Genomic DNA, 23557 nt, shown 5'->3' with positions numbered 1-23557 from the left:
ATAATTTATTAGACTGTATTGTGTAATGATTGTTTTTCTATACTGGATCAAATGTAAACTGTTATGACGTGATGTACTAAGAAGAAGTGAATTAGTTAATTATGTTTTGTTTGCACTTGTGTTCGGCACCTCATGTAGTCTTGAAGAGTTATTATTTGTTGAGGTGGTTCATTGTTTTCTGTGCTTTGTGATTTTGGCAAATGACATCCACAAACACTTGGTTGACATACAGTACATGGAAGTTAATTACAATGTGTTAATAAATTTGTAAGTACATTTTTAGTGTTCATGCTGTTACTTTACAGAATTCTTATTTTTCTTCAAATGAAGTCTGTGTGATATACTGATTTGTTGGAGCAAAGTGGGTTAACGAATCAGGGCTCAAAGTCATTAGGCATGATGTCAAACAAAAATAGATTCTTGCCTTCCATCATGTTGGCTCTTGTCCCCTTAAATAAGTCACTACCCTTGTCCAATGTGTAAAAAATGTCTAAATGTGGGTCTAGGGCATTCAAAGAGACACATAGTAGCTTTTATAATCCATAAACGATAAAATGATATCTATTTATAAATACAGCAATCAGCTTATCTTTGAGCAACATCTGAAAGTTTTTACCACTTGAGGGCCCTGACCCTGAGGTTGAGACCCACTGTACTGATTAATCCTTCTCTGGGAGGAGAGCTGCTAAATGTTCACCCAGTGTAACCTCTTCAGTCAATGAGAGGCCGGCTGACTTAACAACAAATGATACAGGTAAAAATAAAATTTATAGTATAAATTAAAAATGAAGGACTTGAAGACATCATTTAGTTTCCCGTTAATTTTTATTTCCTGTCATTTCAATATTTTATCAACCTTTGATGCAATCTAGTTCTCAATCCACATGCGGTCACTTTAGATGACTGCAGATGGAAGCAAATACCTGAACTAGATTTTAAACTGCAGAAACTCAAGTGACAAGAGGTTGTAAGAAACTTCAGAAAAAAAGCAGTTTTATTATTTGTATTTATGAGGGCTTTAATTGTACACCTTCAAGGCAAACATATATGTGCAAGAAAACACTGTGTGGTAAACATTTATTAGCTACAATAAAGTGTTAAATCTACATAAAATGTAACAGAATTGTGCATCTGCTATATAAGCTGTTTAATTTCAGATTGACTAAATAATGTAAGTATTGAAGAAAAGAAGCCCTGAAATATGTATTCAATATTTGAATATATTTCAATATTTTAATACATATTAAAAAAAAGAAAGAAGAAGATATGAAACCGTAGATACAGGAGGCTGTTAGCTTAGCATTAAGATTAAAAATAGGGGGAAGAGGTTGGTGTGTCAAACTTTTCCCCACGGATTCCTTCGGGATGCTGATTGCCATATTGTTCCCAGCTTCATGTTTCCCTTGTGTCATGTCTAAGTTAATTTAGTCATTTTCAGCGTTATATGTAGGACATATGTATATAAACATTACGGAAATAGATGCTAGCAGATAAACATTTGAACGGCCGTGGTTCAGTGGTAGAGTTGGTTGTCTCTCAACCAGATGTTTTGATCCCCAGCTCCTTCAGCAATATGTCCTTGTGCAAGACACTTAACCTTGAATTGCTCCTGTTGATTTGCAGGCAGCACATGCGTATAATGGGATTAGTTACTTCCTCTGGTCACTTTAGAAAGCTCTACCATCAGGGTGTGAATGAGTAGGTGTGACATGCGGTGTAAAAGCGCTGTGAATAGTCAAAAGACTAGAACAGTACTATACAAGCTCAAGATCATTTGCTATTAACTATTTCAGCACTCATCACAGGTGTAATTTGAGTTCCTTTGGTACAACAGGAGGATGCAGCACTTCATCCATCTTCATAGACAGTCAATGTGTGATACATTTAGCAGGGGTATCAACTGATTTGAAGTTTGCGTTTGCGCATTTTATGTTTCCAAAAAGCAGAGCAGGAAGCTGTAGAGTCACGGTTGCAGTCTGGTTTCACTTTACAGAACGGCCCATCTTGGGGACTTCAGCGTACACTAAAAAAAAAAAGACAAATTCATCACATTATGTACAACTTTAGTGGGGATATTTACAAGCTCGCTGAAGACAAAAATATTTTTTCCTTACCGTCTTTTTGCGGCTGTGGCAGGCCCGGTCTTGCTGGTGGTCTTTGTTTGATCGGGAGTTCGGAGCTGTCTCTGTAGTCTCTGGGTTTTGTGATCTGAGGCTCTGGCACACCTGGCCGTGACTTGGAAGGTAAAGGAGGTCGGTTTGGCCCCATCTGAGCACCTTCTGAGCGTGAAGGCACCACAGGTTTCTTGTACAGTGACGGATGCAGGGTGGTCGGGTTTGGAGGCTGTTGTTTAGTCTCAGAGCAGGTAAAGGAGCGGTTGCGTGGGGTGGGCAATGGGGGACGATCAGGGTCTCCATCTGCTTGTTTGGAGCTTGCAAAGAACAGATCAGGAGGTATAAGTTGATCCTTCTGCTGTTGGTCTTGATCCTTTCCCCGAGAATGCGACTTTCCCATTGATCCATATAACGGATTGTCAAACATCTCCGACTTCTGTTCACCCTCACCCCTAAAAATAAAGAAGCAGTACAGTTTACATCACTTTCTACAAATCATATCAAGTTTCTATGGTAAACTTTTTCCCGAGATTGATGAGTGACATTGCACCAAACACAATCACTTACATAGGATTTAAAGGTTTTTCAGTGGTACCACATTTGGCCGCATCATGACCAACTTTCTTAGGTTCTTTACTCCCTTGCCCAGTGACCGGATTATTTTTTGGCGGCATGCTGTAACTCCAACCTTTGTCAATCACATTGCCTTTTTGGAACGACATTCCCATGTAGTTGGGGTTAGAAATATCATGTGCCTGGGTGACCGAACACCTGTGAAAAGGAAGACAAAAATATGATCAAAGCAAGAAGATATATTAAAGGTATTTTGATGTGACCACATGTAAAGAAAGGTCATACTTATTTGAGTCTCCTCCTTTGGATTTTGAAGTGACTGTGTCGTCCTTTTCAACTTTGATGAAATCTGAAAGTAGAACAAAATAGGAACTGGGATGAGAAATGGGAAATTAAGCTAATTCAGTGGTGTCAGGATCTGCAGATCTGCAGTTCCTTAAATCGCCACTTGAGGCTGGCTCTATTTCTTCTATTTCTGTTGCCGTGGTATTGAAACAGATATTGTTTGACTGTTACTACTATCATTTCAAAGTTTAAAATTCTGGTATTGTGAAAACCTTTATATAGTCTACAAGTGGAACCATAGAGCCATTTTAATAAGTACGTTCTGAGCTTCTCTCCAGACTCACCATATAACTTCTCTGTGGTTTTGCCCTCAGAGGTGTGCAACTGGATGCCTCCAGTCAAAGTTCCCGTCTTCTCTCCGTGGTGAGTCAGTGTGATCTGGAACTCTGTGTAGCAGAACTGAGCAGCTCTCAGAGCAATACAGCCTTCTCCTATTTAGGGAATAAAAGACCAGAAGAAGAGAGAACACACACAATAAAAGACCAGCAAACTGTTAGCAATGCTGCGTGTGATCAATCTGTTTGTGTGTTTATTACCGTACGACTCGTCACTATCTGTCGACTTTACACAGATGAGGATGTGCTGGTCCAAGAGGTACTCAGGGTCACAGATGATTGGGGTGAGCTGGAAAATATGGAGAAGACAACAGAAAGAGTGATGCAACATATAGAGAACTACCACAATGGATGCTGTTTTCTATTAACTGACCTGAACTTGGTTTCCAAACCAAACCTTTATTGACCCCTCCAAATTCTCTGTGTTCTCTCCCTCTAAAGTCTTTACTGTCTCTGTATTTGAAAAAAAGAAAGAAAAAGATTTTAATTTATTACCTGGGTTTTGGACCTTTTTCAAGAAGCATACAATATGATCATGGACAAACACAAAAGATCAAACATACTCTCTAAGCAGCTGGAGTAGTATTCAATGAAGAACTTGGTCTTTGATTTTGTCGACAAGGTAGCCACACAGTTCATGATCTGTATCCCACCTTGAGTTGTGCTGTTAAGATCTGAAAATATTGTATATATTTAAAAAAAAAACACACTGAAACGCTCCTTCAAAAGAACAACATTGCATCATTTGCAAACAGTGTTTCCTACCTTGTTTGGAGACAAACTGGGAGGCCACTCCCACTTCAAACGAGGCGAAAACTGGTGAGTGGTCACTTGTCATGATGTCATTCGTGCAGCCTACAGTTAGAAAGTTTTGTATCAAAGTACATGAATTATTACCACATCTATCTATCTATCTATCTATCTATCTATCTATCTATCTATCTATCTATCTATCTATCTATCTATCTATCTATCTATCTATCTATCTATCTATCTATCTAAGTAGACATAAAATACATATATGAACCCCCAAAAGGGGAATAATATGGAACCTTTTAAAACTATTCACACCATTAGTTATAAGAAGGACTCACATCACAGTTTCTGCAGTACCACATGTTAAAACTATAATTATACAAACAATATTGTCAACTGAAGGGAAATATATACTGAATCATGTAAATGTTGTAAGTCTTGGTTTAAAGAAGCACACAACCTCTGATCTGTGTATAAAGTTTACATTACTCTAATATTCATGATATATTTATATGGTGTTCTTAAAAAAACATAAACTGTATATAATTTATATATATACATGTTATTTTGCACGCATATTTGCACATGAGCGGTCTCTAACGCCTACACACACAACAAGTGACTTTTTGTAACGTGCAAAATGTCACAGTTTTTTTTAGACACTTCCTAGAAAGAGATAAAAAACAATAAAATAACTTATTCATGTGAAACGCTTACCATATGCTTGGCAGACCACATGAACCAAAGGATATGACTTCCGCAGGACACGATCACACCAGGAGGGTAAATTGTATTTTGTCTGCAGAGTTGAAACCAGTTAGTGAATAAATATTAAGAGTAGGTAAACTGGTTCAGCAGATCTAAAATATGTTAGACTGAGGCTGGTGCCTGTACGTATTATAATTCTTCCTACAAAGTATCTTCAAATTAACTTTTTGATCATATGCAAATCACATGTTTTTATTGAAAAGCATCAGTAGTCTTTACTGTGTCCTCTCTGATGTTAATGACAAGAGCATTACGAGTAAAGAAATAGGACTAAAAAATGAGCTTACCCCCGTCGCTTTGGCCTTTGTGTAGGCATACTTGTCTCGAGTGTCTCTTTCAAAGCGATATGTGGGTGCAAACGTGATTTCCTCTTCATCTAATCAACATAACATTGAGTAAAATTAAATCAAATACTCAAGATGTGTTCAGTTCTCGGTGTGTAAATGCATCATGGGATTAATAAAGAGTAGCAATAGAAAATCTAACAGTTCTCTCCGGATGTTTACCGAAATGTAAGAAGACCTTCCCATCATTCTTCTCCATGCTGAGCTGGTCTTTACTGAGGAGCTCCAGGTACTGCTGCTGTCTGATCTTTGTCACGATGTACTCAGCTTCCTGTGAAGGGAAAGGAAGTGACTTTTTGCATGAAAGAGTAAACCCAGCAGCACTACTGAATCACACTAAAGGACCTTTAATACAAGGTGAATGTCAAGATAAGATCAGGTGTATGAAGCATACACAGATTATGATGATAATGTGAATCTGCAGGTTTTAATCTGGGAGACTTAACGATGTGAGCTTTTCTATGACTCATTCATGCACACAAAGAGTTCTTGAAATCATCCAAAAATAGTATCTGTTTTTCTCATTTTCATAACTGCAAAACTTACTGTCGATGGTAATTCAACACGATAATTTAAATCGCCGAGCCAGAAGAGATGAGTGAACCGGTGTGTGATGTCAAATGGATTCAGCTTCTTATCTCCCAGATTTAGGAATCGCAGGATGTTGATGTAGTTTTGATTGCGTCTGAAAATAAAGCAAAAGTCACAACAATAAATTTAAAGAATAGGATTTCAGAAATGATTACGTATTGTCAAATGTAATGTTAACTAGGAAATACCTAACAAATCTTAACACAGTAGCCAACAGGTTATTATATTTTTAACTAAGCTATTGTGTCTCCGGATTTGAAATGAAATGATTTGCTCAGACTTGTGAGGGTTAAGATGACTTAAACCTGGAGCATAACAGTAAGACAGGACTTCCCACCCTGAGCATGACGTCATGGCAACATGGCCACCGCAGTAATGTGGTCTCTAATTTCTTTAAATATTACTGAAACGCACATTCATATAATGGGTTGGTGAAAAAGAAAGCATGCATACATTAAGAAAGAAACACATTCATACAAACTCTCAGAGTCAGTATAAATCAGAGAGTGAATATAGAAATGCATAGAGCATTGGCGTCCAAACTTTTTTTTCCCTCAGGCCAGAATCACTCGCGAGCCAGTTAGTTTAGTTGACTTGTTTGCAAAAAAATATGTCCTGAAGGTTTGATTGAGATCAGGGCCTGCAAAAAATTACCTCAAGGGCCGCAAGCATTATAGTTTTCCTCACCTGAGTTTCTTCTCACTGCCAGAGGTGAGGTGACTGTTCACAAAGCCAAACGATGTCCCGTTGAACATGAAGGACACCCCCACTGCTCCTTTGTTTCCTTCAAAACAAACCTCACAATGATAATCAGTGATGTGCCTTTGTCAAACTAACCTTTTTTTTTGAGGAGGAGTAGTAGTGAAACAGCTTACCTAGAGTGTTGGCTATCCCCGTCTTCACACTGTCTGAGAAAACATGTGAGATCCTGTTCTCGTGCTCAGGTTTGGCAAGGACGATGATTCGAATGTTCCACAGAGTATGGATCGCCACCTGGATGTTAGAAGATGATATGATGCTACTGCTCTGCATAAGTGTTGAGTTTTCTTCCAATAGACTGTAAATATTAATGGATGAAGCCTGAGTGACGTCACCCATCTGTTACTGCAGGGGCTTTGGAGTCCCATCAAAGGCAGTCACCGTGCTGGAAATGCTGTCTCACCCTAACTCTCAGTCAACCTAACGACAGGCTGAGAGCTGAAACTGTGGCGGGTTTTAAGCTTATTGTGAATAATGCATATGCTTCATTTTGTCAAAAAGGATTGAGTTAAAAAAAATCATCTCCTTTACAATGTGTGCCCGATCTTGACATGCGCTAATCAGACCAATTTTAGGTTTGTCTTACCAGGCTGTAAACATGTTAATTTGCAATAAAAACTGCCTTTTTTGAATGTGATGCTTCATTTTTCAACAGGAGTTAAGCACCTGTTTTTTTTTTCCTTTGTCAGAGTCACTCACCTGTTTGAAGCTGATGTTCGTGATATTCCTCAGCACACCTTTCACTGTGTCTGACCACTCCCTCTCACCCAGAGGATCTTCCTGTGTCCCGATGACATAGAAATCATGCGGGATCTGATCGGCGGTGTCGTCCTGTGTCTTCCCCTGGCCCTTACACTGAAACCAGGAGGTGATGTTGGGGGGACAGCCTGCATTACCTGCAAGATTACAGAGAAGTCTTTTACTGTATGGTTACATGAGGAGTTAATCAAATGAAATTTAAACATTTACAATGCCAACATTCATACCCATGTTCCAGGTGCCAACAAACACAGTGATCATGTCTGGCTCGGGCTTTTCAGAATGTTTGTTCTTCATTTGTTGAAGAAGTTGGCAGAATCCTTCCCTTTTCTGGTCAGACACATTTAAAAACAGTATCTAGTGAATATTCTCATAAAGTAATAGGAACATACATTTAAAACAGCTGAAAACCTGTCAAACTATTTTCAGTTGAGCTTCTATTTTTAGTTATTGAATGTGTGTTTGTTTTTCTGTGCTCGTCTTACTGATTTGGTTAATTTTGAGGGATAATCTGTAAAGAGTGATGTCTATATACTCCACATTTAACATTGTCCTTAACCAGGAGGACTTACAACATTTAAACTCAAATGGGTTTAGACTTGTGAGTATTGATGCTTATGAAATACATGCTAATATTGCTAATCCACTGTTAATCAAATTTGATCAATGGACATATTACTAATGAATCGATATGGATGAATAATTACTTTGAAACGATTTTCAGAGGCCTTAAAGCTCCTGTGAAGATTTCTTAGCTGCTTATGAAAATGACAGAAATTAATTTGGATGTGTGTGTTTTGATGTAGTCCACAAAAGCAAACAAGAGCATCATATAGAAGGCATGTTAAACCACTGCTGCAGGGTAGGTGTCTGACCAAGTGATGGAATTAACACTTCTAAACATATATTTTTAACCCCTACACCAGATTCTTAATTTTGTTGTTTTTTTAAGTAAAGGACAAAATCAGTAAAAAGATGAAGAGTACTGTTTGTCCAGAGGGGGCGCCAAAACATCACAAACAAAATGTTTCTCACAGGAGCTTTAAGTGACCTTTTTTTTTTTCTTTCTTTTTTTACCTTTGTATTTTCAAACACAAACTCTTTACGCAAAGTCTTTTCTTTTTCCGTCTCCACTGCGATGGCGAGTTTGGCATGCATTTTCTGGGATTTCACCAACTGCAGGACTAAAAAGTAATCACAGTATAAAAATGAGAGGCGATGATGTCAACTAATTTCTCTCTTTCAGTGCAGGTTACCTCTCAATTCAATTTAACTCAACACAACTCAATAGAGCTGCTTGAAACAACTGATTGTATTTATTTTTTTAGCAAAGGTCAGGGGGGTCAACAATATCAGTAGGGTTCAGGCCATGGGACCACTGGTAAATAGTAAACGGACTTGAGCTTGTATAGCTTTTCTGGTCTTCTGACTGCTCAAAATTATTTCACTCCGCAGTTCACATCTATTTATTCACTTCATTCACACACTGATGATAGAGGCTACTGTGTAAAGGGGCCATGAGTATTAGCGAATCCCATTCATACACATGTAAACGTCACTGACACTGCACAGGTAGCCACTTGGGTTTAAGTGGAAGGACACTTAGGGCACATTGCACATTAGGCTGCAGGAGCTGAGGATCAAACTACCAATCTTCCGGTCGGGAGAGGATCAACTCAACCACTGAGCCACAGCTGCCCCAAACCAATAACTGGACAAACCAAATGGCAGCCTAACCATCACTAGAGCCACACAAACAGCACTCCTTCAAATACAAAGCAACACGGTTACAGATTGATGTGATTTCATACTTTTGTTGTGCACATAGTATTTGTCTTCAGGCCCGTCTTTTGACTTCTTAAAGAAGAGCTTCCCACTTTCAACATCCACTTTCAGGAACATCTTGGTGGAAATACCCAGAGACTCTTGCTTGACCTGTGAGGGAAAGGGGAAACTGTTCAGAAGAAGCAGAAACTTCTGTGCAACTCTAATGATTTCATTATGCAGGATAGTAAAATATCAAATAAGATAGAAACGCACTTCAAACGTAACAGGTGGTATGAGAGATTTCCTGTGACCTCCATCGTGTCCGACGGAATCCGAAACAGAGCTTTTAACCTGAGAAAAGAAAGGAGAAGGTTACTGTCATCTGGTGCCGGCATAACAGAAAATGTCCATGACTCAGTAATTAATGTTACCTTATCTTCTATTGAATACAGCAGTTTGGTCAGTTGCTCAAGCCTAAATGATACATATTGACCTGACTCGGCAGACATCTGAAAATGAAGGAAATAATACATGCTGACACTGGCTATTATTGTGAGTTGATAATGCTGAAATGGATTAAGAATGCCACTAACTTGTCTTGGATAATATCCAAACCCTGGAGAGAGCGGTTGGTCGAACACCCTGTGAAAGACCTCCAGAGCTGGCAGGATTTGAGTAATTTCACTGTCTCCATAAAGGTCAGAGAATTAGTAAACCGGCTCTTTACACTGTAGATTAAATATCTTTTGGACGGGTTACCATACCTGTTTAAATTCTTGCAGATTGCCATAATAAGCTTCTTTAGCCCTGGGAGGGTAGGGTAACCATTCTGGACTTGTTCAGCATCCGAGCAGATTGAGGTCCTGAAGTATTCTTGGATAGCCACTAGATGGTCCTCTGGAACTCTAGAAATATGAAGCACAGGAGCATTTTGAAACATGCCATTAGCACATATCATAAGTCACTTACAAAACCCTGCACAAAATTACAAGGATCATGGCCTTGTACACACTCTGTATGTGAATTAGCAACACGTTTTCTAAATGCTGTGCTTGCTTCATCCTATCGATGGAGATGTTTAATTTCTTTCCCAGTTTTCATTATTTTGCTATTTTGTTTAATTTGCAGTGTGTTGAAGCCTTATGTAGCTCAGTTTGCACATCACAAGTACAGGATATTTATACTTAAATATTTTCTGTCCTATTTCAGATATAACCTTTAAAAATGCACTATGTTGGTTTTTGAGGGGGCCACATATGACATTTATAACTTCCTGTTATACATAAACACAAATTTTGCAAATGCAACAGTACGAGGAAAGGTCCAAATGCTGCAGCCTCATCAGGTAGGTGTCTTGTAAGGACTTGCAGGCCTGTTCAGAAGACTTGGGGTCATATTCTTTGACATCGTTGGCAAAGTTTCTGGGTGGAAGCTGTGGTGGAAGATTACTGTGTTCTGCAGGACAAAGACACATGGGATGTTCAGGAAATTCTAAACATTTAAGAGGAAAATATTATTCTTTGATATCAAAGCCACTATTCAAATCAAGGGAGATGTCTGACCTGGATCCTCCTCTGCCTCCTCCTCCCTCTGGACAGGGTACTGCAGGTGTGTGACCAGACCCATGTTGGGACTGTAATATGCCTCCACCAGCTCAGGCAACATAGAGAAGAAATTGATCGGAACTCCCTCCGATGCCTGAAGAGCAGATCATAGCAGGGCTGAAACGTCATGTGTGGCTGTTCTGGAAGACTTTTATTTCATTTTGTTCGTAAACTTTAAGATTTTACTTCCCACAAAATATTAAATATGTTTACTTGAACCATTTGTGGCTTCATGGAGACTCAAGCAATATTCACATCATCAGTTCTTTTGTTTATTTGTCGGATTTGAAGCTGTAGTGCTTAATTTTTCTCTCTCTCTTTCAACTCACACTTATGAGTAGTTAAATTGGACTAAAATGGTGCCACCTCTAACTACCAGCCATAGCATGCTTATACATTTGAGGTCACTATATACACATCTATTTGAGGACATGTGTTTTTTTGTCCTTCAACCAAAAAAAGTAATTTAAACAGCAATGGGCCCTTACACCTTTGATGCAGTAAAGTTACTTATATTGTTTGACTGTATGCTGAGGATACTCCGATATATTCTCTATAACTAATATTCACATTTTAGTCATCATTTTATTGTTTCAAACAACTATAATTCTCTTTGTTTCTATCTTAACCAAAAGTCTTTTTTCATGCTTTTAGCTTATAGAGTCATTCTTCACCATACAGTAAACACTTTAAAAACATGGCTTCAACTGGAACCAGCTCTGGTCCAATGGAGATTAAACAATTACGCTTTTGAAAGTTAAAAAGCTGCACTGATGGAGTGAGGGAAAGTCCACATTCACAAGTTTAACTTTGTAGCCTTGTCACTCATTGTTGTTTATTTTGCATTTGTTACTGTAAATCATCTTTCAGGTATCTGCGCTTCATCCTGGTGTTTGGGATATCATACAAGAAGCTTGGTTTGTGTATTCGTTTTTTGAATCAGTGTGTGATTCTGTAGTTTGATTGTGCTGATGTTTGCAGCTATCAAATCTCTGATATCTGCTAAGACAGCTTAAAGACTTCAGTGGATCTCAAGGGAGGTAAAAAACAAAACAAATCAGCCACCTGGAAACACGAGAAGGAAATGGCCTTGGGAACTCAAAAGCTACTGAAGATCATCCTCTGGAGACCATGATTGTCTCTACACGTGCACGGCCTCTCAAAGTGTCGGACTGCCTTCTAAATCGACCTAAAGTCAGCCCACTGACATCTTGGTTCACTTGATTAGTAATTCAAGTTATCGACAGGACAGGTGTTACAAACATGCCTAAAAATACACGTTTAAAACTAAACTACAAGGCCCTGATGAAACATAGCTATGGAGCACCATGTATTCCTTTATAAAAGAAAACACACTGAAATGTATCTTCTCTTGTGATGTAAATACTGAACATTTCTACGTTAGATGACAGCTTGTGTTATGTTGTAAACCCACCTGGACAGAGAGCTTCTTATCTTCATTTGGCAGGATTCTGTATGTGTACACACAGTTCTGGTATCTGTGGTTGAACAAATAAAATGCAAATGTTTCTGTTTTTAGGTAAGGTAAACAAACATCTTTCCATTGGAAGCATAAATGGGAGCCTGTTAAAAACAATGTTAGACCATGAAACAATAAAATGTGGTGGAAAAAAAGGGGTGTTGCTTTGTGGTAGAAACAGTAAGCAAATAAAGGGGAACTAGTTTTGTGTTGCTGGGCATATATGAAAAAAAAAGATGATGAATTACGGTACAGAAGCAGATATTTGAGCTTTTATTCTGGCTGTTTTAAACATGCTCAATTTTTTTTAAACACCATGCTAAAACATAGCATATGCAGCCATGTTTTGTGCTTTATTGTGACAACAATCAGCTCATAGTGAAGAATAAAGTGAAATATTTTCAAACGCGCAGATAGGTGAATGGTTAGAAACAAGTAATGTCTACTTACAGAACACACAGGGCATACGCTCCCTGTATGGACTCACTGTCCCGGATGAGGAAGCTTCCATCTCTTGCAGCTTTGGAAAGTAGATCCTCGGCTTTGGATCGAGTTATATTACCATGACACCAAGGTTGATAACTTGGCATCCTGTTTCTTACCAACAAGTCTGAGCTCAGGAGTATTGCATCAGCTTTCCAAATAGATTCCAGCAAACCAAAGTACACAGCGATATTTACTTTCAGGCTATTTTTATGTTTTCATGCTGCGTACTTTTAATTCCTTTCTTTCACTTGTTCATCATCTGCCTCCGAATGCAGGAGAAGGAAGCTGCTACTAACTTGACTCTGAACTTCCTCATTTTAGTTCAGAGAGGAGGGCCCTCAGCTCTGCCTGTTCTGTGACTGATCCACAGAGCTGAGTGAAATATAAACTTTTTGCTTGCCGAGTAGAAATCTTTGTTACACTACTTCAATGATTAATCAAAGTTTGTGTTTATTTCAAGTAAGACGTCATGCAAATGTGCAAAAACAAGTACTGAAGCTATTTGTTGAATTGAAATTAAAAAGGGGAAGTAAAGAACAGATGTGAGGAATCGTTTTTTGGTGAAATGAAAGAATAAAATTGTTTGTTTAAAGCGCTATGCAAAGCTTAATCTGTTTCCTGAATGCATTTTGTAATGCCATTGTTATAGCTTTACTTTAATCTAAATGAAAAGCATTAATGTTCATCATATCTCTCTATCTAGGTCTAAAGACTCAGTGCAGAACCATCTATGAAGAGGGCTGGGTGTTCTCTCATACATACATTCAGGAAACACAAGTTTAGAATGAGTCTACCATGTTCATGTGATGGACAGGAAGTGTTGCAGAAATAAGAGGAGGGAGAAGAAGAAGAAAAAAAGCTGCAAACCACAACATAGGTCACATGACACAAAAAGAGAACTACACACTGACAAGTCACTGCAGCCTCAAAGGTTTCTGTGAACTCGAAATAGGTTTCCCACTTTCACAGACGTTTCAGACATGCAGTGACAGTGTAGACAAGACATTATCTCATGCAGAGCAGACATAAAATCATACTTTGACCTTTAAATGACAACAATTGCTTTTTTGAATACATATTTTATAGCATTTTTTAGCATTGAGAAGCAGATACTGGGGACGCAAAAGAAAATCAACATGTAAATAAGCTGTTAGAGCATATATACAGAGAACCCTCTTTCAGACTTCACATCTTTTATGACTAGGGTTTTGGATAGTGAATTATTTACATCAAGTAACATATCACAAGAACAGAAGACGAACATTTAATAACTGACTAAACATTGTGATTCATGTCTTTCCGTCTACAGTTTTATTTTTTTTTATTTTTGCAGAAATGTTCAGAAACAGCAACTCAAAGTAAAAAAAAAAGATTTATAATTTATCATGCAAAAGTGCAACATCATAAAAAGTGACAAAGATAAATGCATAGAGTTGTAAAGTTAGGGAGCTGAGAAGTTATACATATATGTTCAATGAAGATTTGTCAAGCTGGAGCCTCTCCAAGCTGTATGTAAAAGTAATTGAAAGATCATTATAAATACAGTGCTGAAAGACAGGACTCTGGAATTAGCATGCTCAGTTATTCACATTGTTACATAATAATGTTAAGCTTATGAATAAATGTCACCATAACAAAATTAAAAACCTGCTCACTTGACATCGTCCAGCCAAAATGTTTAATTACACATTACATGATAATTTAAATGATAATTTGTAATATGAGAACATATTAAAGAAACATTTGTTTGTATCAAACAAAGACCTGCAAATGCATTTTTGTCGTCTTTGTGATTGTTTTGCATATTTTGTAGGGCATGGAATTATGATTATGGTTTTAGTCACGGTCTCAGTTTGGGTTGCAGACATGCCAACTTCTGTAAATGATCACTCAACTTAAGGAAGTAGAGGCTGATGAGAACGTCTTTGGCTTTTGCAGACAGTGCGCACATGACCAATATCGATGGCAGGAAAAAATAACACCGGGTTCCTAGTTCGAATATTTAGCATACAAGCATCCCCCACAGTCCAAGCTGAGTATTGCTGTCAGTGTGGATAAAAACATTGTCTCATTACAGGTTTTGGATGTTCTGATTTTGTAGCACTAACATCCTCAACATCTTCTTTTGTGCATTAAAGTCATACACTGTATCATAGTGAAGAAGTAGAAGTAACCACCGTGATGTCATCAGTTGGTTTGTGGTTGACTGTTTTAAGACTCAAGTTTCATTCTGACTGCTGCAATCTTATCATAGAAGTTACTTGTTGAACAGCAGTAGCCAAGTCCTAAACCAAATCTTACTTTATTGTCTATTTATGTCGAAGTGGGACATCGTACTTTTTAGAGCAAGTGTGATTTTTTTTTTAAACTGTGGAAATAAATCAAGAGAGAAGTAGAGTCACATTTTGGAAGAATTACAGACTTCTTTTCATCATCAATAGAGTTGCCCCCTACTGGTCATCAGAAAGACTAACAGTTTACAGTAGGCATGCAAAAATGTGCATATAAACACTTTGTTATCCAAGTACAGGACCATAAAACAAGGAAGTGGACAGCATTATTGTCTTAATGTCTGTCTAGTCTACAGTTGGACAATATAGTGGCGCAACAAACAGTCTGACAGTGTTACCAACAGAGCAAATAACACCATTGTTAAAAATGACATTAATAAGCCTATACAAGCCTATAAGAATTTTTTTTTAAATCCGCCCAAGGATACAGAACACAAATAGTATGAACTCTGTACATACCTAATGATTTGGTGTTTGACATAAATTATTCTTAAATATACACAGGAAACTTGTGAGGACTAAATTCTTGTTGATGCACAGGCAGCTGGAGCCCCATAAATCATGCACTAATAGGTAAAAACATGTTTGTTGTAAAGCAAAAATCGGTTTTGGAACAAAAGTTTTTTGTTTGACGGGAACCTTTTTCTGCCAATGAAGATTGATAATGTAGACCCAGTCTTGCATACTTTGATGGCCAGGGGATCAGGGGGTCCTCTGGTTTACTTTTTTAATGTAATCTTTCAGTATTTAGCAACTTTCAGATTCTGTACATGCAAATAACATACAATTGTACCCAACACAAATCAACACAGTGAAAGCTAATTTTTGTTTTCATAAAGAAGAAACATGAGCAAAACATGAAAGCATTTGTCGGGTTGTGTGACTATGAAAAAAAAAAAAATCAATTTTGCTTTTTTAAGCATTCTTTATATTTTTGTCCATGACATGTTGTATATCAGTCTCACACTGGACAATAAATGCATCTTATGTGACAAAACAGGATGTTTGGCATCCTTGCAACAACCCCCTAACATAAACCACTCAACCAACAGGTATGAGTGGGGCAAATATTGGCTAAGTTTCCACACACAAGTTGTTGATTAGATGATATGTAAAATATAACGAATGTTCACTGTGTTACGATATGCCCAGAAGTCCATTTTCCAATAGGTAACAAATGTGGGCCCATAATTCAATGTCCAAAAATTAAATCCGAGTTGAAACACAGCAAATCACAATAAAGTCCATGTAGGTTCTTCTTGGATGTGTAAGAAGGTCAGGTGATGTAGATGGACTTGAAATTAGCTTGTATAGCAACTTTTCACCGTAGGTCACACCACACATGGCAGAGGTTGCTAAAGAATGTGTCCATCAGTATAACTTATCCCTTCAAACACATTCATACACCACTGATGAAGCAGTGGGGAGAACGTGGGGTTAAGTGGCTTGGCCAAAGATGAATCAACATGTGACTGCAGGAGCTGGGGATCGAAGCCCTAACCTTCAGAGACAACCACCTCGCCACAGCCGATGGTAGAGTCAATAAAGTCTGTGAAGGTTCAGGGTGTGGGATGGACAATAGAGCAATATTTATTCTCAAGGAAGATTGGTAGATTAACTACATTGTGGAAACTGGTAATTGATAGTCAGGCCAATTTACGTTTGTGTTTGAAATAGATCAAACTGTGCCAAAGATTGATTTCTAATTTCTCTTCCTCAAAACTCTGACTTGGCACTCACAGAGCTTTCATGTGTTCCCTTTAATTCCCCACTGGTGGCTCCTGACACCCCAGCTTTGTCTCTGCAGAACAGACGCATTAAGGTGCCTCTGAACTTCTCAGCTCCAAACAGGTAGATTAAAGGGTCCATGGCTCCGTTTAGACAGGTGAGGGAGGAGGTGAGGCGGTTGGCCAAGCTCAGACCTCTGCGTGTCTGGCAGGAGACGGCGGGATGGTTGTAGCCCAGGATAAAAGTGGCCCTGCTCACATGATAAGGCAGGAAACAGATCACATATATGAGCATGACTAAACCAATGGTGCGCAGCGCCTTCATTTTGAGAGCTGGCTCTAGCCTGGAGCCCCAGCGCAGACTGTGAATAATGAGCAGGTAACAGGACAGGGTGACGAGGAAAGGTGGGGTGAAGGCCACAGCCAGTGAGATGAGTGCATTGCGTGAGGCCTTCTCTCTGTACAGCTGCAAACACACCGTTACACCATCCACCTCTGTGGTCTGGTGCGTTATCAGCAGCGGTGCCATGGAGACCGTAACCAGGGCCCAGAGAGAGAAGCTGATGATGTGAGCGTAGCGAGCACGACGGACCTTCAGCGACCTCACAGCATGAACCACTGCCAGGTAGCGATCCCCCGCCACACAGGCCAGGAAGTACAAACTGGCATACATGTTGACATAAAACAAAAAGCCTGCAACTCTGCAGGGCACCTCACCAAAGGGCCAGTGTCCTCCAGTAAGGTGGTAGGTGGCCCTCAGGGGGAGAATGATCACGTAGGATAGGTCCGCCACGGCGAGGTGAATCAGGAAGATGTTCGCTGGGGAGGAAGAGCCTCGCTGATGGGAGAAGATCCAGAGAGCCAGGCTGTTCCCGTTCAGAGCCAGAAAAAAAACCAGGATGTAGAAGCATCCAAACAGGGTGTTTTCAACCGTTGTGTCCACCGCACAGCTCTCTGATGACCGATTGGACAGCAGGAAGGGCAGCTCTGTGTTAGCAGACTCCATTCTGGTGGCTAAAGAGACAGAAACATTTGCTTTAAACGTATACTTACAGCACTCTTCAGGTAAAACAATAAAAGATTGATTATATATCAAAGATTCCATGACTTTAAAACAGTGTTTAGTGTCTTCAAAAAGTCCACATTCATTAACAATTTTAGCCCAAATCATGATTATTTCTTAAACCTAATTGAGTCTTGGTGCCTTAGCCTCACTAAACTGTGAACACTTACTGAGTTTTTGGTTAGGTTAAAGTGCCAAACCAACAATGTTTTGGTTTTTATAGCGGGAAAACCAAAGGCTTTCGGGTGGAAATATTATATCATTATTATTTGTTTTCACCTGCATTTTTACAGCCAGACAAATTGTTGGACTTGAAAACTCGATGACTCATCTCAAGGGACGATCCATCAAATAAACAGAAGTTCTCACAAATTAATATACACCAATAACAGGGCTTTAGCCCAAATGGGACCATTGTTTAGAAGAGATTAATCATGCTGCATTGGAAATACGATTGTCAAAATGTTCAAATACCTATATTTTTTAATATCGTATTTTTAAAATATTATTTGCTATTTTAATGATGAATTCTATTGAAATGCTTGAAACATTGGATTTACAGTAAAAATAATAAAATCATGAAATGTCCAAATATTGGGTTCCTAATTAACATTAATGAGATCATTTTAGCAAGGGAATTAATCAGGTAAGAAGTTTGGTCGTTTTTGTTAGACATAGACTTTAAAAAAACAGGCTTAAGTAATAGTTACGCACGCACGCACGCACGCACGCACGCACGCACGCACGCACGCACACACGCACACACGCACACACGCACACACGCACACACGCACACACGCACACACACACACACACACACACACACACACACACACACACACACACACACACACACACACACACACACACACACACAATAGGGAGTGGTTGTCACAGTGCCAGCCCGACAAGGTAACAAAAGATGTCACTGTACCCGGCTTAAGTGAACAAGTCCTCTGAGCGGATAATTACTTCATCCTGACCACGACAAGTATCCGACTTCCTCTGCACAGTCTAAAGTCCGGGAAGCCTTTGTCCAATACAAATGCACTCTTCTTTTTACAGCTCCGGAGTCTGATTTGTCTTCTTTTATCTAGACTGAATGGCAAACTCTCAAGGGCAAACCAGAAGAGATGCTACAGAAAAGCTCCCTACTAACAAGTCTCTAACATAGCTCCTTCATAAGTTACATTCTGTTTGCTTCAAGCCTGCTTCAAGGGCTTTTTTACTGGCAATGAAACAGACTGTTATTTATTTTGTTTCATAAAACAAAAGAAAACTAGACCATTGGTATCAAGATTGATACGTTCTAGTCATTTCTAATGCTTTTAACCACTGCTGCTGGGTCGGTGCCAGTTGAAACAGATTTACTGTACATTTTTCACTGAAAATATTTGCAGTGGGTGATTTATTTTGCTGTTAAAATAAAGCAGGATGAGATTTTTTTTTTCCAGCAGAATACACAGCTACACATGTTCAGGACTAAAATCAGCTGAGATCGAGCAATTGAGAGGTACTCTTTTGTACACAGGGGGCGCCAAAATCAAGGAAAACTGAAGTTCCTCACAGGAGCTTTAATCAATCAAACATTTGATATATAAAAAACAACAAGTGGTGGTTTTATGTGGCATACAGTAAGTAGTATGATTCTATTAGCTTTGGACAGAAGTAGCTGTGTTCACCTGTTTTAGCCTGTTATCGTTTCCGTAATGCAAGTTCAAGGTGTAACAGCAGGAGGTGGAAGTAAAACAAAAAACAAGTTGGAGTTGAGTAAAATTTCTGCGGTTGTAGTTCTGTCTCCCTCAGTTAGCTTCATGGCTAATTTGCAATCATTTTATCTACATGACAATCCGTGCGTGCGTTTGGCTGTCCTTAGTGTTCCCCCCTGTCAACAGGATATCAGATCTGAAATCAGTGCAACCTCGCTGCTCTCCCATGCAGATCAGATCACCTCACATCACAGGAAAGTCTGGCAAGATAATCTTTAAACACGCAAAAACAAGGGGGCACAAAAACAGCATGATCATCTTGTAATGTTTAACCTATAGCCAACCAATCTGCTTTGAAAACTTCTTGTTTATAGTTTTTTTTCTTTGGTTCACTATTTGCAAGTAAATACGACTCTTTCTAAACTTCTGTTAACTTTACACGAGTCCTACATCAACATCGACATTTCAAAGTTTTAATATATTTTCTAGCGTGCCTCTTAGGACCAAACATTTGTTTTAGAAGTATTCAGACACACCTCAGGAATGAGCACCCACTCATGAACCCGCTCCAGTAACTCTGGCAAGCTCCGACGGTCCACACCTTTTAATTTCTTAATAATTCCTCCTTTAGCCTGACTTCTAAGCAAACAGTGTTAGGGTGTGAACAGAACTACGTTATGTAAGAATGTTTTTCATTAAGTTTCAAATTTGTGGGGGATCCAAGAACAATATCAAAACATGTAGCAGGGGTGAACAGTCATCCCACAGATGTTTCCAAAGCTGAAGGGAGGACAGGTCACTTAACAGTGAACTGTGTTCAACAATGTAACTCAAATGCAACAAAAAGCAAAAGGGATTGTGTCCCTTTATCTCATAGGCCCTTTATCTCCATTTCACCAGCTCACTGTTCAGAATTTTGGCCTGTTAGGAAGCAGCCAGATGTAGTCGGAGGCTGTGAGACCAACAACAGACGACATTTCTCAGCCAAGGCTCAGACTCAGCGAATTCAGGGGAACAAGTCTTCCAAAGAAAAGGGGTTGCGGTCCCAGCAGGGATAACAAATGTGGAGCAGCCCAACAGAATGGAAAAGCCTCCATAAATACGGATCCCTGAGGGATAATCCTAAAGAGAGGAGATCCTCAAATATGCCTTCATCACAATGATCGGTGTAAGCAGATCTGTGCAGGCGATCATGTGCAGAGTGTTGGCAGAGAGGACACAGAGCGTCCTGGCACCGCTCCGCAGTCAGAGATTAGCCAGTAACAATTTGTTGGGGTAAAAACTGTGACCACTCTAATGTGTTTAATCTGTTATAATAAGAACTTGACACAGTAAAGCCTAAAAACAGAGAAGAAAATGTGAAATTAGAAACAGGTGCTTTTAATCTCTCTGATCTTTAAAAGCTGATTGTCTTCATGTTGAGCTGTTCTGAGATTTACATGACAAAAGCTATTCATGGACAGAATACATTCTCATTTGATTGTACAGTGTATTTTTTTTAAGTGTCCAGGGAATTTAGTTGTCCTGCAACCCCTGTTAATCCCTGTTGAGGAGACGAACCTTTCCCCTTTTCTGTCGACGTACCTGTCACTCGCTTTGTGTTTATTTTGGTTAAAAATGGTCACCTTTTCTCTCTTCTTATCCTGTCTTGTACATGTGTAGTATTTGTTAACCAAACATCTCAAATTGCTTTCTTTTAACATTCACACTTACAGAATCAATCACTGTGAATCTTTGCTTGGGGAAATGTAAAAACGCCACAGCAGTTGTTTCACAGATTAGGAAAAGCCACATAAAATAATCATTCTTGTTTGCTTCAGTAAAGAGGGATGAACAATAAATTCAGTCTGATTCAGGTACTGTAAAGAGACTTTAAATTTAAGATGTACTTTTATAGTATTATTAATAGTATTATGTTAGGGGGAATTGTATTTCTATGTTTATTGTTTTGCTTCAGCACATCAAGACTAACTGGCAATAATCCATTGTTTTGAATCTGATCTGACATCATATGCAAATTAACTGTACATAATTAATGTCCATTCACTTGAATAGCTGTTTCTCACAGTTGCTTAATCCTGTGGTCACTGAGAGACACGTGTTAGTAGTTCATGTATTTTAAAACTGTTGGTAGGATGAGTTAAAAAAAACAAACTTGCAGGATTAAATCTGAGGACAAATAAGGAGACATACCTGAGATTTGCAGCTTGTCAGAGGCTGAACTTCTCAAAGAAGAGTGTGGCTGCTGAAGGGAAACTTCAGCGACAATCAGCCCAGGAGTGAAGCAGAGTGAAGAATGTGGAGATCGACCGCTGAGCTGCAGATGAACTGAGGTTCGGACTACAAGAATGCCGTCCTCTAACCTTCCTTTCTCCTCCTCAAGATGTTCTTGGGAATGAGACTGTTGCTCTTTTTGTGTCTCAACAAATTTGATAACAGGGAGGGAGTCCCTACGGGAGCCTTTCGTTTGAACCCTGACCCCACCCTTTCTCTCTCCATCCCCTTCTCCTCAGAGAGCCACTTGTGCACTCCACAATAGGCTGAGTCAGAATAAGCTGCACATTTAAGCCGCAGGGAGAAGAATGGCATGCCTCAGTCGCAATGAGTCGTCGGGTATGACTCCATGGAAACGAGGCCCAGCGGTTGTTCACCCAGCGGCTTCACCATGAACTCCCACCCCCCCACTGATAGATAGAAGATGGACTGTGTTGTTGGTGGAGACGTTTATGACTGAAGTCTCAGAGATGATCTTTTGTAAATGCTGTTTAGTTCTACAAGAGGGCCTCATTCCCTATAGGAGAGCGAGTGAAAAACAAGAGCAGGGAGGGAGGCGGCGGGGGGACGCTTGAAGCAAACAGAGGCCCTTGTTGGTCCTCCGCCTCCTGGGGGCATCCTGAATTGGAATGCCCAAAATAATCAGTCACATAGCCATCAGACAGATGTGGAGAGAGGTCCCACTGGCTGAGGGCGGATAATATTTCTTTCATAGAAGGAGATCACAGCTGTGTGTCGCACACATCGGCCCTTTCTCTTCTCTATTTCATCCGCATGCAAATGCTGTTCTGTACACTTGAATGAAGCCACTATCTGTGCAGAGCTGTGAAGAAGCTTTAAGATCACTACTCTGTTAATCTACTGCCAACTGCTAATTGGGACGGCCCCTCGCTTTTGTTCAGCGTCTCAACTCTGTCTGTTGTGCGTCCCGCAACCCTGAAGCAAAAACATTGCCTTGTGCAAGTGTGTGCTATCATAAATACAGTGTGTCATTCTTCTGACTGCTGTGAAGGACAAGCTCACAGCTGCTGAAAGAGTTTTTCATAGAAAATAATACCCTGTAGCTACGATCAACAACAGTCCCACAGTGGACATTTTTTTTATATTTTGATATTTTTACAAGCAGCCATTTGAGAATCAAAGATCATTTTCCTGAAGATACGTTACAGTATGTGTGTTTATTGTACCTAGTGCATTCAGCAGGAAAAAATAAGTGTTGACCAATGGAAAGCCTTTTTTGTTTTCTAAAAGGGTGCAACAAACATTGTATAAAACATGGACATTTTTACTTAGTGACGTAACCCATTCGGTTCTGAAGCCAAGTTTTGAAGCCAAGTGATTTGTAGATGTCAAACTGTGTCTCTTCACTAAATTCAGGCCAACAGTAAAAGGCAAACAGCGAGGGGTGAAGCCATCCTCAACCTTCTTGAATAACAGCTACAGCGCAACTTCACTGAAGTCAAACCAGCTACGTATGTGATTGTGCAAAACTCGTATCCTTGAGCTCATCAAAATGGGCGTGGTATAAACATTCTCAGAGCTCAGACCAAACTGCTTTCTGAACCAGGCTGTTACCATGTTTATAAAACGGGCTCTTACGGGGTCTTCCTGCCTGGCTTTTACACTCAGCCTTAAGTGGACATGTGATGAACTGCTTCTTTTCTTGCCCTTCTGCATTGGCCTTGTTTTTCACTGGAGGTTGCTGCTTGGGATGTTTGTGCAGTGTAGGTTTCATTTTCTTTCAGTTGAACATGAGTGGTGATTTTTTTTTTTGGTAAAAAAACATTCAGGCTTTGTCCCAACCTTTAAACC

The 23557-nt window shown here is 39.4% G+C and overlaps 2 protein-coding genes across 2 annotated transcripts; both read right to left on the bottom strand.

Moving 5' to 3' along the window:
* Positions 1–806: 806 nt before the first annotated feature.
* On the bottom strand, positions 807–16693 carry inpp5d (inositol polyphosphate-5-phosphatase D). Its single transcript, XM_079351342.1, has 28 exons — positions 16019–16693; positions 12646–15985; positions 12151–12214; positions 10674–10809; positions 10425–10566; positions 9876–10016; positions 9705–9795; positions 9543–9620; positions 9385–9462; positions 9156–9279; positions 8422–8528; positions 7572–7674; positions 7285–7481; positions 6702–6819; positions 6514–6610; positions 5782–5920; positions 5398–5506; positions 5179–5267; positions 4841–4922; positions 4133–4222; positions 3931–4041; positions 3741–3820; positions 3569–3656; positions 3317–3463; positions 2973–3036; positions 2682–2885; positions 2115–2566; positions 807–2023 (listed from the first exon to the last, which is right to left on the bottom strand). Exons 2-28 carry the CDS (start codon positions 12783–12785, stop codon positions 1983–1985), a joined length of 3312 nt encoding a protein of 1103 aa, XP_079207468.1. The 5' UTR covers positions 12786–15985; positions 16019–16693; the 3' UTR covers positions 807–1982.
* gpr17 (G protein-coupled receptor 17) lies at positions 16689–17705 on the bottom strand (the record flags this gene model as incomplete). Its single annotated transcript, XM_079351122.1, has 1 exon — positions 16689–17705. The coding sequence occupies one exon, from the start codon at positions 17703–17705 to the stop codon at positions 16689–16691; it is 1017 nt and encodes a 338-aa protein (XP_079207248.1).
* Positions 17706–23557: the final 5852 nt, after the last annotated feature.

Source organism: Symphodus melops (genome assembly GCF_947650265.1).
Source record: "Symphodus melops genome assembly, chromosome: 8".
NCBI classification, from domain to species: Eukaryota; Metazoa; Chordata; class Actinopteri; order Labriformes; family Labridae; genus Symphodus; species Symphodus melops.
The sequence above is the reverse complement of the archived record's forward strand: the minus strand, read 5'-3'. Positions and strand labels throughout refer to the sequence as shown.

Excerpts from the sequence above, each read along its gene's own strand:
- inpp5d (XM_079351342.1), bottom strand. The coding sequence starts at position 12,785 with ATGCCAAGTTATCAACCTTGGTGTCATGGTAATATAACTCGATCCAAA. Across the intron at positions 10,017-10,424 it reads CAGCATTTGGACCTTTCCTC|AGTTCCAGAGGACCATCTAG; the intron begins GTACTGTTGCAT and ends TCATATTTCTAG. Across the intron at positions 9,621-9,704 it reads TTGGATATTATCCAAGACAA|ATGTCTGCCGAGTCAGGTCA; the intron begins GTTAGTGGCATT and ends CTTCATTTTCAG.